The sequence below is a fragment of the Corythoichthys intestinalis genome, chromosome 18 (assembly GCF_030265065.1).
Source record: "Corythoichthys intestinalis isolate RoL2023-P3 chromosome 18, ASM3026506v1, whole genome shotgun sequence".
Taxonomy (NCBI): domain Eukaryota; kingdom Metazoa; phylum Chordata; class Actinopteri; order Syngnathiformes; family Syngnathidae; genus Corythoichthys; species Corythoichthys intestinalis.
Window position 1 is genome coordinate 34,471,694 of NC_080412.1, and position 14,616 is coordinate 34,486,309.

At 39.2% G+C, this 14,616-nt stretch overlaps 1 protein-coding gene across 6 annotated transcripts in view; it reads left to right on the top strand.

Annotated features, from left to right (window-relative positions):
• The window catches only part of sipa1 (signal-induced proliferation-associated 1), a 78,586-nt gene that overhangs the window by 45,395 nt on the left and 18,575 nt on the right, over nucleotides 1-14,616 (top strand). For all 6 annotated transcript variants that reach the window (XM_057820490.1, XM_057820489.1, XM_057820495.1 and 3 more), the window contains 6 exons: nucleotides 2,428-2,702; nucleotides 2,813-3,181; nucleotides 7,659-7,785; nucleotides 7,918-8,047; nucleotides 11,047-11,145; nucleotides 13,686-13,749. In XM_057820490.1, the coding sequence (XP_057676473.1) occupies nucleotides 2,428-2,702; nucleotides 2,813-3,181; nucleotides 7,659-7,785; nucleotides 7,918-8,047; nucleotides 11,047-11,145; nucleotides 13,686-13,749 (1,064 nt within the window). The remainder of the gene's footprint in view (nucleotides 1-2,427; nucleotides 2,703-2,812; nucleotides 3,182-7,658; nucleotides 7,786-7,917; nucleotides 8,048-11,046; nucleotides 11,146-13,685; nucleotides 13,750-14,616) is intronic.

The window sequence follows — 14,616 nt, forward strand, 5'->3', positions numbered from 1 at the left end:
AATTATGGAGAAAGTACCTATATTGCACCACTATATTTATTGTTGAAATCAAAATAGTGCAAACATCAGTTTTTTTAGAGCAAGTGCAAGTGCAGCTTAACCCAAAACTAATCATGAAAAACCGATGTCGATATTATCCGATATCATTTTTAAATACTTTTATCGGACAAGTCTTATGATATCGCAAGGTGTATGTTATTTAGGTTCATTGTTTTGTTTTGGGCATGTCAGATTACTGTCTACTGTCTCACACAGAACTAACTATAGCAATTTTTTTATCTTGAGGGCACCTTCGCCTGTCTCTTGAAAGCACTTTTCCTATTTTTCCTTGACTGACTTATGGATAGCATTGTAACTATGAAGAAAGTATCATAATTAAATCCCTTCAATCCCTTCCTTTCGTAACACTAATCTCGTTCGGAGTTACAGATGAGCTAGAGCCTATCCCAGCTGCAAGCATACTTATAAAACACTCACATTCACTCCTATGGGCAATTTTAAATCTCCAATGACATTGTCGTAATAACCAGGGGTGGAAGTTAGGAGGGTGCTGGTGGTGTTGACTGCATACGGACCCGGGCTTCGAAAGGGGCCCGGTTTGTGGGTGTAAGGTGGGCGTGGTTGGGCGAGGGGAGGGTCAAACAGAAAGGTAAGATGATACACGGAGCTGTAATATACAGTAGTGTTAAATGCTTGGCCGATTGTCTGAAGGGGCCAGCAAAAAAGGTTCCACTTGCTATATATTGTTATACGAGTGGGTTTATGTGTGTGGTTTCTTTATAAAAAAAAAAAGGAAATAAAAACGGGAAAGTAACTCAAGTGCTAATATGCTTCTCCAAAACACGATAAAAACGGACGACTAAGACACTGATTAGCATAATAGCTAGTTAGCTATTAAGCTGTGCCTAGTAGTAACGTCTCATCAACAAAGAATACAAACAATACAATTGGCCTCATTTACTCACCTCTGACAGAGGCACACTGGATCTAACAATACAAAAGACAATCTAACTCTAGACACTTCGTAGTTATTGACTCAACAACCCAACCTGAGTGTGGAAGACTAGCAATGAACTCTCTATATCTTTCTTGCTCTAATCACTGGTGCACGTGCAGCCTCACATTTCACACACACATTGACCCAAACGGGACTGCTCATAGCTGCTGGCAAAAATCGATGATAAAATTTGTTGGCAGCTTAATTTAAAAATCGATTTCAATCGATTTAATCAATTAGTTGTTGCAGCCTTACTTTTAATAAGGCATGTGCTGGTATGATATTCTGACGGTATGATAACCTTAAGAGAAAATATCACGGCTTTGCGGTATCACGGTATTGCAATTACAGCTCTAAAATGTGTTACTTTGAGATATTTGGGTTTTTCGATTGAACAGGATTTTTATTTTTCAAAACATTTTAGCAAATTGGAACATAAGTAAAATGTTAAGTTCAATTTTTTTTTTTTTTAAATAAAATATTCTAAATAAAATTAAAACACATAATTTAGGTGAGCCTAAACCCACAGCCACAGCTCAACATTATTACCATCAGAACAAAAATAATTGAATTATTTTCCATAAAAAGCATGTGCGTATGACTCGTATCATGTTTACATTATACAAACACTGTCTTTCTCAACACGGACAGATGCCAGAGAGAGAAAAAAAACACCACGTTTTACCACTGCTAGACACAGAACACACCCGAGTTAACTCTCCTGGCTGGTGGGAAACGTTCATGGCAGTGTTTACTAACCTTTAATTTTGTATAAATTCGAAATCATATTGGAGGTATTGCCTCCTCGGCAGCCACCCTCGGCAAACATGTTTTACATGTCGGTTGGCCCTCTTCCTCTAAGCTGCGGCCGTCTGTGACTTTTCTTTAGCCGAAGTATTCCCATACCAGCGATTTCATTTTTTTCGATGGGGGAAAATCTTCAGGAGTTTCACCTCTTCCAGCCATCGTGTAGCACAGCTGACTCACTGACACTGTTCAACAAATGGTGGGGGAGGGTTGAGCCTTGCAGCTGCAAGCAAGGGATTTCTCCATGCATTTTTGGGACAAAAAAAAGCTAATACAGTAAGGACGGCATGACGGAAAATTTTTGCGGTTTTTAAACCGTGACGTTTTCATACTATGGTATACCTTGAAACTGGTTATCGGCACATCTACTTGCACCCCTACACACACCCCCACACACACACCAGATGATCGTCTTGAAGAGCCTGCGAAAGTGTGGAGGGGCTCGTGAATAATTGTCCACTAGCACACACACCCCACCCCTATTGCACGGTCCACTCAGGGAGTTTCCTTTATGCTCATCGCACCCAGGCTCTGTTCACATTTGTTCCGCTACTGGTAATGACCATGCCTCATGAGTCTAGTCTTTTAATCAATACTTCACTCTGTCTATGTCTCATCTGCAGTTGGTAACCCGAGGGTGCGAGGCTTTGGAGGTCACCCCGTTACGTGACGGCGTAGGCCAACCTGGCTTTCTGATGAACGAAGAGGGCTTTGTGACGGAGCTTCAGCGGTTTTGCTATGCCGAGAGCGGCGGACTGCAGTTGTGGGCTCGCGTGGTGCGCTTGTGCGGCCACTCCCTGGTCCACCTCGGAACGGAAGAGAGGACTAGACTGCTTCGCACCGCGCACAAGATCCACATTACCGTCATCCCGCCAGATGAAAACGGGAAACCGCGAAGGTGGGACAAGCTGCAGAGTGGCCGCAATCTGTCATGACTCTACAATTGCACAATTTCTTTAAGTGAAGTGTCATGCCAAGGAAGAAAATTGATTTCTTTGTGGGCTTTAGGAGCTTCTCGGAGCTGTACCAGAAAGCCATCAAGGATGCAGAGTGTAAGCCTGGCGAGGACCAGTCGGGTGAGGCCTGGGTTCTCGATGAACGGGAGGAAGGTGAAGACGAGCGGGACAAGCAGCTTAAGGGGGATAGTATCACCGAGGCAGATGCAGCGGAAGTCCAAGTGGAAAGTGATGGGGCATCAGAGCCTCAAGGAAAGAGTGAGAAGGATGACGGCGAGTCGCTCCTGGCGCCGCCAAGCCTACCTTTGTTACGAGCCACTTCCCTGCAAGACCAACCTTCCAATCAGGACCAGGAGAGTTCGCAGCTCACACGCAGTTTCTCTTTAGAGAGGCATTCATCCTACAGCGATACCTCTGAGGGGTGAGTTTTACACAGGATTTTTTTGTTTTAGTAAACCTTTAGTGAACACAAATCGTGTTCATTCCTTTCCATAATCATGCTTTAAAATGCAACACAACACCTAGTATCAATGATATTCATATAGAGATAGTCCCCAGTTTACGACATACTCGACTTACGCGATTTTGACTTTACGACGCCGGGGTCTCATCCGCCATTTTGTCGCCAGTGTTTTTTTTTGTTTTTTTTTAAGTCGCATAAACAGTACCTTATTGTACCTAACAGTATCTTAATTTTTACTTTACTTTATAAATATGACGTGTTCTATCCTCACTAAATGGGAAGTTGTTCAGCTTTACAGACAGCAAACAAAGCAATTGTGCTTTTTGAAGCTTTTTACTTCCGTCACTTTTGACATTTTGTAAAACTGTAATAGACATATGTACACCTATGTTCAAATCAAAACGACACACATTTTTAACAATAAAACACTTGACACAAAACAATCGGTGTGCAAATGTCCATCTAGTCTGATCAATATGTAAATTTAGCTTCAATGCCACGAATGCTAACGTATTTACAATACTCATAGAAAAATCCCTCACACTTAATTACAAATGCATACACAAACATATATTGGCTGAAACAACTTCCAACCTGATGTGGGCCAAACCAGAGCGCAGAGTCATACAAGGCGACGGTCCAGCTAGACCCAATGCAGCCACCAGAGGGCAGTGTATCCTCCTTCATTAAACAAAATACAATACTCTTAGACTTTTTGGATAGTTATTTTGAGATTTAGGGGTACTTAAAGGTTTAATTACGATTTACGCAAAATTCGGGACAATCGAGCAACAGTCAAATACAGGTACGAACAGAATTCTTTCATACCTGTATTTGATTGTTGCTCAAAGTATCTTAGATCTTGATGATGGAGAAAAAAGTCTTTAAACAATAGGAAAGCCATTTCGTGAGGTCAGTTATACCCACGTAAAGAAACAATGGCAACACCATTGTATGTCTGGATTATTTTGTTATTTTTAGCCCTTAAAAAGTAAAAAAAAAATATACATAGATTAGGCCTAAATGATATTGGAAAAAATTAACATTGCGATATACATACAGTATATTGCCATGGCTCCGTACTTACTTTTTGCATTGGTTGCACTGATGTGCCTAATGTTTTTCTTAAGGTGCACCAGCACGAAATGTAGACGCACCTACATTTTTCATTGTATCAGCTTTAACGCTATGCTTTTAATCAGTCTCCGTAACTTTCATATAATTCATATGAGTCCACTCAAATTCACTCACGCTTTGACCCTCACGCTGCCAAGAACAGCCTCTAGACCAGGGGTCTCTAAACCGGTCCTCAAGGGCCGCTGTGGGTCCTGGTTTTTGTTCATACCGATCAAGCACAGACCTTTTAACCAATGTGGTTTCTACTAAGCAGCACCTGACTGCAATCAACTGTTTACACTTATAAAACACCAGATTGGTGAAAAGGTGTGGTCTTGTTTTGTTGGAATGAAATTGTGCACCCACTGCGGCCCTATGTGGAGTAGTTTGGAGACCACTGCTCTAGATAAGAAGATTGACTAAACGATGATTAACATTTGTGCCTTTGATCGTAGAGCTCCAGAGCCTTCACTTGCCAGATCAAATCTACAAACCTGTCAATCATCGTGAACTTTAAGTAGCAAACTCTGCAGCACTGCTGACCAAGAGAAGCAGCAGGAGGGACAGTGAGAGGCTGTACGAGAATAAAGCAGAAAAACATGAATACAGTATATTGTTTTAATTAAAAACCCAATCCTTTTCACGTGATTCCGATCCTCTGAAAAACGACGTGCTTGGCCCAATTTCCGATCACGTGATTTGATCAGGGCCGTTCAAAAGTTTAGGGTCTAAGCGACCCCAAACTTTTGAACCGTAGTGTACATAATGAAAAATCCCATATGATACACTATGGTTCAAAAGTTTGGAGTTGCTTAGACCCCAAACCTTTGGCAGGCGGCCACTTTCTATAAATACTGTCTTTTATTTGCGTTTTTCTCCACTTGAGATGATAAAGTTGTTGTCTTTCCCTTTAAAGCAGTACTTCTCAAATAGTGGGGCGCGCCCCCACAGGGGGGCACAGAGCGATGCCAGGGATGCCGCATAGGACCTCGGGAACATTTTTTTTTTGCCATACTAGAATAAATTGTAATTGCACATCCGCTCAGTGGGTGGCAGTGGCGCTCTCATTTTCAGAGTGTGCGGAGTATTTTTGAAAAAAAAGAGCACACAGCAAAGAGCACCGAAGACGCTAAGATAAGTAAATATGACGAAGCGTATGTAGCGTTTGGCTTTGACTTTTAATACGGTGGGGTTTACTGTGTCTAAAAATGTTTGCAGCAGACAGCAGGAAGCCAAATCAATTAAGACGTCACTTAAAGTAGTGGTCCCCAACCTTTTTTGCACCACGGACCGGTGTAATGTGGGCCTTTTTTTCACGGACCGGCAATGTGTGGCAGAAAATGACGGAAATATAAAATAACACGTGGAGGCTAAAAAGGAATAATAAGTGCAGGGAAAATGTAACTCGCCATCAGTGTTGGGCACGTTACTTTAAAAAAGTAATTAGTTATAGTTACTCACTACTACTTCCAAAAAGTAACTGAGTTAGGAACTGAATTATGCTTTTTAATTAAGAAGTTGTTGTATGTCAAAGAATTTGAAATTTTCTTACCAGTATTCGAGTCAGTTGAATAGAGAAGAACAGACAGGTAGTTCTGTTATAGAAACGTGTAATATTTATTGCACCTCACCAGCAACAGATTTATCCTACACTTGAAGTGCAACAAAAATAAACAGTAAACAATATAATAAACTAACAATTAGCAGTAAACAATATAAAGTCAGTTTTATCAATTAAATCTAACTCTCACAACCTGAGACAACTGGGCAAGTAGACATAGCCTACTGTACTTCAAGTATTTTGACTTGAAATAGTGTTTATATCTCCACCTCGTAAAGGACAAATTTTCCTTTGAATGCTCTGCCATCATATCCCTCTGCATCTGTTTTTCGTGTGTGTGTTTGCCGCACACGCTGTTCCGGTTTGTGTGTGAAAACACCGGCTCTGATTGGCTAACATGACTAACCCTCAGCCAATCACAATCACTTCCATCGCATCTATTGAGGTGGTGCATTCAGGTAACCTTGTCCCCTTACTCCTCCCGTCACCCTCAAAGCATCTGTGTGGTATATCTTTGCTAAGAAAAAGCACAAAACAAAACACGTGTGCTATTCTCGAACCTGAAGGCACCCCAAGTCTTGGATGACAAACAAACAGAGCAGAGTAGACTCGCTGCGGCTGGTAGTTTCTTCAATTTATTCAGAGTAACGCATCGCTTTTGACCATCAGTAACAGTAACGGCGTCGTAACGGTGGGAAAAAATAATTATTTAGATTATGTAACGGCGTTATTTATAGCGGCGTTATTCCCAACACTGCTCACCATACATTAAATCAACCTTTTTTTTTAACAACAGCTCCTAAAACCTGTTGGCAAATATCTGTGGTCGCAGAGTCGCATGAGTTCTTCTCCAATCATGAAAGGTTTCTAAGCTTTAGCAATATGGTTCCCCATGAAGTATGATGCTCTCAGTGCATTCGTTTTTTTGCCTCGTTTGCTTGCTTTTAGCCACATATTATGCAGAATGGACTTGGTTGTAGGCTCCTCTTTGTTGTAGGTGTCCTTTTCCCCGGAAAAAAGCTGTCCAAAGACGTCACCGCCCGCAGCACACAGTCAATAGCAGCTAAAGTTACTGTTTATGTTGACAGGCGCTGGGCTGCTATAGGTGTATAAACACCCTAGTAATTGTGGCCAACCACTAGATGGCGACCTATACAAATCTTTACTCGGATTAGTCTGTAGAGTAGACAGGGATATTGATGTGTGAAGAGCCACAGGCCAGATTTCAGTCATTAATAAATGATTTATTTCTCTGCGGCCTGGTAGCAAATGCGCCACGGTCCGCGTCCTGGTAGTTGGGGACAACTGACTTAAAGACATTGGACCACCAATCACATTTCACCGCTTGATTTTTTTTTTCTCAGCGAAAACATGCCGAAAATTGACAACAATTGTCCCGCTTTGTCAGTGTTACATCAGTAAACCAGCGAGCACTGTTAACATCATATAAGGTGGCATACCAAGTTGCTCGTTGCAAACTAACCGCATTACAAAGTCTCAGATACCTTGACACTATTTTTAACGTTAAGCAAAAGAATTGCGTTGCAATATGACTTTAAAAGATTATTTTCACTGAGTGGAATGGACAAACAGCAATCAGCCTAGAACCACACTCGGAACCCAATCCCGCGGATTACTTGCTTTGAGTGCTTCGAATTCTGTTGACCTCTGACGTCTGCAGCGGCTCCAAATGTCAGCAATCCTCAAAAGCAGATTTGTTTTTTTCTCCCTTCCATGCCAATACTCTCTCTCTTACAGACACATTTACGACAACGTGTCCTTGAAAGAGGACCGCCACATCTATGAGAATGTTGGCGAACTGAGAGATGCCACGCCTGATCTGATCCTGGCAGTCAAGCCCAAATTTGCCCTGGACGATGAACAGGTGACTGTACAAGACAGATTTCTGCTCAATATTGATAGACGTCTACTTTTCGTCCTGCTGTGAATTTATGATAGTTTGTCGCTTGTCAACGTCAGCCAATGAGTTATTAATTGTATCTTTTTTCATGTTTAGTTCATTGCTGATTTTGGTGAGGACAAAGCTTCGGCTAGCGAATCGCCTCTCTCCTCTTCGAGGTTGTCTTGCGTTGACCGAGCGGAGAGGAACTCACGAGCCTTAAGTCTACACAACTCCATTACCAAGAGTAAGAACACTTTAACGTTTTAAACAATGTCGTTTTTGGCAGCCCTTTTCATTTTATTCTTATCTTTCGGACTATAACACTTATTAATCTTAGTCATATTTTAGTCATCTCAAAATTTATTTGTCTTCATCTAGCTTTTGTTAACAAAAACTCAAGACTCATTTCGTCTAGTTTTAGTCGACGTTTACTAAAAATGTTTTTGTCTGTAATATTTGAAACAAATAAATAAATGCTTAAAGGTTTCCAACAATTTCGAATGAACATTGATAAGCGAGCACATATTGTAGCGTCTACAAGGACAACGCCAACTTGATGATAATCAATGTTGTTAATCTTACTTTTAAAAAGTAATTAGTTACAGTTACAAATTACTTCTCCCAAAAAAGTAATTGAGTTAGTAACTCAGTTACCTCATCATAAGAGTAATTAGTTACTCAGAAAAATAACTGATGTTACTTTTCATGTTCTTCACATTATTACATTATACATTCTATTACATCTTTCACAGCAGAGATGTTTATATTAACTGATTGAACTGAACTGATTTTTTTCATTCAAAAAAAAAAATGGTTACACTTTTTACATTTTTTTTACCTATGTAAGAGTGTTACAGTATAAAAACTTTACGTTTCAAATGCTGAATGAGAAACAAACAAAACTTTTTTTTTTCTTTTTGAGTTGGGGTGGAGGGTTAGCACGTCACACGAGTGACACAACCAAACACTGCTACGATGCAGGCTAACTACACATAAGATGTCACACATTGTGAACATGTGACGGAAACTATTGCTTATTTTCGTTTCGTCAGATGAAAACTGGCACTTTGCCTATATAAGAGTGTTACGGTATACAAACTTTAACTTTCAAATGCTGTGAGAAAGAAAATCCTTTTTTTTTTTCGTCGTTCTGAACCCACACCGAACCATGACACCCGTACGGCACACAAGAAAGCCCGCAAACAGTTTGCTGAGGACATGTCAACAAAGCACATGAAATACTGGAACCATGTCCTATGGCAGGGGTGGGCAAACCGGTCCTCGAGGGCCGCAGTGGGTCCTGGTCTTTGTTCCAACTGATTCAGCACAGACAGTTTAACCAATGAGGTTTCAGTGGAAACAAGAAGCACCTGAGTGCAATCAACTGATTGCACTTGTAAGAAACCAGATTGGTGAAAGGCTGTTCTCATGATGGGTATGAACAAAAACCTGCACCCACTGCGGCCCTTTGTGGAATAGTTTGCCCACCCCTGTCCTATGGTCTGATGAGACGGGTGGGCTTTCTTGTGTACCGTCTTCAGAAGAGGCTTCCTCCTGGGGTGACAGCCATGCACACCAATTTGATGTAGAGTGCGGCGTATGGTCTGAGCACTAACAGGCTGACCCCCACCTCTTCAATCTCTGCAGCAATGCTGACAGCAGTCCTGTAACGAGTCACATGACATTTTGGAAGGAAAATGACAAGCAGTACTCAATTTGGACATTTAGGGATGTACGTTTTTTCAAAGGGGTGTACTCACTTTTGTTGCCAGGGGTTTAGATATTGATGGCTATATTTTAAGTTATTTTGAAGGGAAAATAAATTAACTCTATTATATAAGCTGCACACAGATTACTTTTCATTGTGTCAAAGTGTCATTTTGTCAGTGTTGTCCCATGCAAAGATATACTAAAATCAAAAAAACGAAAGGCAGGGTCAGCAAATATTGCATGGTTTATATTAAAGTCTTAACTTCTCCATGTTTTTTTTTTTAATTATATAAACTTCTCACAGGACTAATTTTAACTTGTATATAAATATCAGTCTTTGAACTTCAGCAATTTTTTTCCCGCTTGACGGTCAAGGCATCGAAACATGGAATCGAAATTTAAAAATTCGAACGATTCCGGCAGCATCGGAGTGTTAGAACCGATTCCCATCGATGCTCGATGCCCAACCCTACTCAGCCTAGATCTTTAAAGGCTAAAGCAACATTGCATGTGAACATGTGACGGAAACTATTGCACATTTTCGTTTTGTCAGACGAAAACTGACATTAGTCTCGTTTTGTTTTAGCTCGTTATCGTCTCGTCGTTGTCATGAAAAAAAATTTTAGTTGACAAAATATTTTCGTTATAGTCGTTGTTGACGAAAACAACACTGACTGTATAAAACTGTGTTTTTGTTATATGTTTTAAAACAAGTCATAATGTAAGTTATAATGCGACAACTCAAAACGAAGCCCTACTAATGACACTCAAATGAAACTATGTTTTCAAATAATCTCTGCATGATTTGAGCCTTAAATGCTTTTTCCTTCCTTTCTGTGTTAAAATGGCCTTTTCATTATCATCCCTCTGCTTCCACCGCATCCCCTTTGTCCTTCCTCCTATTCTTCCATCCGCGCTGCCCCCTTTTTCCGCTAATCTAATATCTCCCCTGCTCGGCTGCTACCCCCTGCCAAGGCTGGGATAAAAAGGGGGACAGATGGGTGGTGGGAGGGGCGGAGTTTTAGTTCAAGACACACTCCTAATACCATCTGCTGTACCTCCACTGAGACTATCAACCTCACCATTTAACAGCCATGAGTGGACAGATTTATGATCATATGTTTGGGGGGGGGGGGGGGGGGCATTAATAAAACCTTGGTTTATTATGGCTTTATGTTTTGTCGCAAGGTACCTCATCAAATATGGCAATTGAGATTGGGTTTTACCACTTCTAATGGCTGATAGGTACTAAATCTCAATTCTTGATTATTACTTCCACAGTATGCTTATAAAATTGCTCTATTTTCAGTCTAGACAGGAGCAAAACATCTGCAGAAGAATCAAGCAGTTTAGCTGAATCAAGTCTATATTAACACAGCAGCGCCACCAAGTGGTGTTTTTTTAAATAGCACATTTGAAAGCCAGACAGCATCTCTGATAAGTGCTGTTGCAGTGTTCTCCTGCCCCAGATGCATTATTCCAAGACACTCCATTAACACTGCGACTGAATTGATGATAAAAACTTGTTGTCAGTTCTCTCAGAGACGACAGATTCCACCGAAGAAGAGTGGCAGTCCATCGCTGACCTGGCCACAGCCTGCCGCAGCATCTTGGAGGCTCTGTCACGCGAGGGTGAGCATCTATTTAACCGTGCAATAATGTAAATGTCAAATAATCATCATGGGGAAACTAATGTCTTCAGTGTGTCCACTGATTTGTGGTCATTTAATGTGTGGTAGTTAACTTATTTTCAAACTGCCTTTTTTTTTTTTTTTTTTTTTTTTTAAATACACTGGAGTTGATTTTTAGTTATATTTAATTTTAATGTATGTTCTTAAAAACTGTGGTTTATATATACATGTGAGACCCCCCAATTTGGCCAACTTTCAAAATTGTCCAATATGCATGTGTGATACATAATTGGAAAGCTTAAAATCTCAATTTTATGGGGGAAAGAACATTTTGAACAGGAGGGCTTTTTTTTAAAAAATGTTTTTTAAACAGCAAAACCCTATCTGGAAGTGAGAGCACGCGAGAGCAGAATTACAGACGCCATGACTTTAATGAGATACTATCGCATTGTAACCTTGTTTCAATCCAAAAACTCCATGTAGCATGTATCACTGAGTGTCAAGAAACAGCTGTGAATGGCCACAGATAAATTTGTTTGGGATTTGATGGGTGAAACCTGGTAATATAACAAGGCTCGCATTGCAGAAATCGCAGACATCAAGGAGTGGTCGAGATTTTCTTTTTCATATATTTACCCTTTTAAACATTTTTTTTTTCAAATTTTCTTTGTTTGGATCAATTATTTATCATCTAACATATCGGAGAAAATGCAACTGTACAAAAAAAAAATAAAAAATACTATTAAGCGATAGTTATGAGGTCGATATCCATGACTTGTTTAGAGACGCCAATTCTTTCATTATGATGAAAATATGCGAGTGAATAATTTTTGAAAGTCGTTTTTTGTTTTTAAATGAAATATTAGACATCAATTAATGATTCTAAGCTTAAAATGACAGACATTTTGAATAACAAATATAATTAATTACCTTCGTTTTATGGCCGGGTTGAAACAAAAGCGTTCCGCGACGTCTGTAAACAGGGGTTTCCACGGTAAAAGGGAGAAATTAAAAAAGTTTCATGCACCATGAATCTGCTATGGCAGCATATAGACATATTGTTCTATCAAACACAACAGTTTTTTTGGTTTAAAAAACAGCAGTTTCTTTTAAAGAGGAGTGCAAGAGCAGAAACTGCTTTTTCAGTCTTGTCTGTGTTTTCGGCATATATATATATATATATATATATATATATATATATATATATATATATATATATATATATGTTCTCCCCGTGCCTGCGTGGGTTTCCTCCGGGAACTCCGGTTTCCTCCAACATCCCAAAAAAACATGCATGGTAGGCTGATTGAACACTCTAAATTGTCCTTAGGTATAACCCTCGTGAGGAAAGGCGGCATGGAAAATGAATGAATGAATATATATATATATATATATATATATATAATATTAGGGCTGTCAAAATTATCGCGTTAATGGGCGTTAATTAATTTTTTAAATTAATCACGTTAAAATATTTGACGCAATTAACGCAGATGCCCCGCTCAGACAGATTTAAATGACGGTACAGTGAAACGCTCACTCATTAATTGTGTTTATGGAGTTTTGCCGCCCTCTGCTGGCGCTTGGGTGCGACTGATTTTATAGGCTTCAGCACCCACGAGCATTGTGTAAGTAATTATTGACATCAACAATGGCGGGCTACTAGTTTATTTTTTTTATTGAAAATTTTACAAATTTCATTAAAACGAAAACATTAAGAGGGGTTTTAATATAAAAATTCTTTAAATTGTACTAGCATTTTTCTTTTAAGAACTACAAGTCTTTCTATCCATGGATCGCTTTAACAGAATGTTAATGCCATCTTGTTGATTTATTGTTATAATAAACAAATACAGTCCTTAAGTACCGTATGTTGAATGTATATATCCATCTTGTGTCTTATCTTTCCATTCCAACAATAATTTACAGAAAAATATGGCATATTTTATAGATGGTTTGAATTGCGATTATTTGCGATTAATTACGATTAATTTTTAAGCTGTAATTAACTCGATTAAAATTTGTAATCGTTTGACAGCCCATATATATATATATATTTTTTAATCCATATTGAAGTAAATTTATTGATTTTACAATGTTAAAGTTCAAACTGTTACAGTGTCTAACAATAATATTGAATAAAATTTATAGCTGATTTTTTAAATTTATGGTTATGTTCGTTTTTGAAGAACATATAACATCATACTGTATTTTTTTGTTGGCTATGAAGGTAGAGTTTAAAGAGCCGAGTGTTTCATTTTTTTGGGAAGCCTTCACGAATTCTGTATCTTCTTGGAGACCATTCTTGGGTAACCCAAGTCATCTGGGAGGGGTCTCCAACTCACCCGTGACTCTTCGGTGGAGAAGCACTACAATAATGCTGATTTATGCAATATTAAGTTGATATTATTTGTCAAGTTTAGGGTATACCCTGCCTCCTGCCTGTTAGTAGCTGGGATAGGCGCCAGCACCCCCGCAACCCTCGTGAGGATAAATGCTTCAGAAGATGAATGAATGAATTATTTGTCTCTCTGGTCACAGATCGCAAAGCTGGCGACCAATCAGGGGCTGATCACATGGATGGAAAGCTGAATACAAAAGAGAGGTGGGTCACCGTTGATGTTCAACAAAAAAATGACACTATTTGGCTTCTCTTTGTCTCCATCATCTAGCTACTGTATGAACTGTAAAGACAGTATACACTGCTGTCCAAAAGAATTGGCACCCCTGCAATTCTGTCAGATATTGCTGAATTTCTCCCAGAAAATGATTGCAATTACAAATGCTTTGGTAGTGATATCTTCATTTATGTTGCTTGCAATGAAAAAACACAAATGAGAATGAAAAAAAAAAAAAAAAAATCAATATCATTTTACTAGGGCTCTCAAACGATTAAAATTTTTAATCGAGTTAATCACATCTTAAAAATTAATTAATCGTCATTAATCCCAATTCAAACCATCTCTAAAATATGCCATATACTGTATTTCTGTAAATTATTGTTGGAATGGAAAGATAAGACACTAGACGGACATAAACATTCAACATACTGTACATAAGTACTGTATTTCTTTATTATAACAATGAATCCAAAAGATGGTATTAACATGATTAACATTTATGTGTATTTTAGATAGCTATTTGATTGAGAATGCCATTTCTCTTTGCATTGAGCGCTTTTCTTTTTGTGAACATTATTTTTTTGAGAGATAGGATACTGTAGCAACTTAACTGTTCGGCCCAAATGCATGATGGGAAGTTGGGCAAACATAACTGTAAGTGGTGGCAGCAAATGGTATACAGTATTTTCTGGGTTGTGTTCAATTAAGCGTGTTACGAAAAGAACATCTCCTGCTCCGCCCAAATGCATGATGGAAAGCTGAGTAACCATGACTGTCAGTGGTGGCTGCAAATGGTATACAGTATTTACTGCATTGTGTTCAATTAGACGTGTTAAGAGAAAGATTGTCTT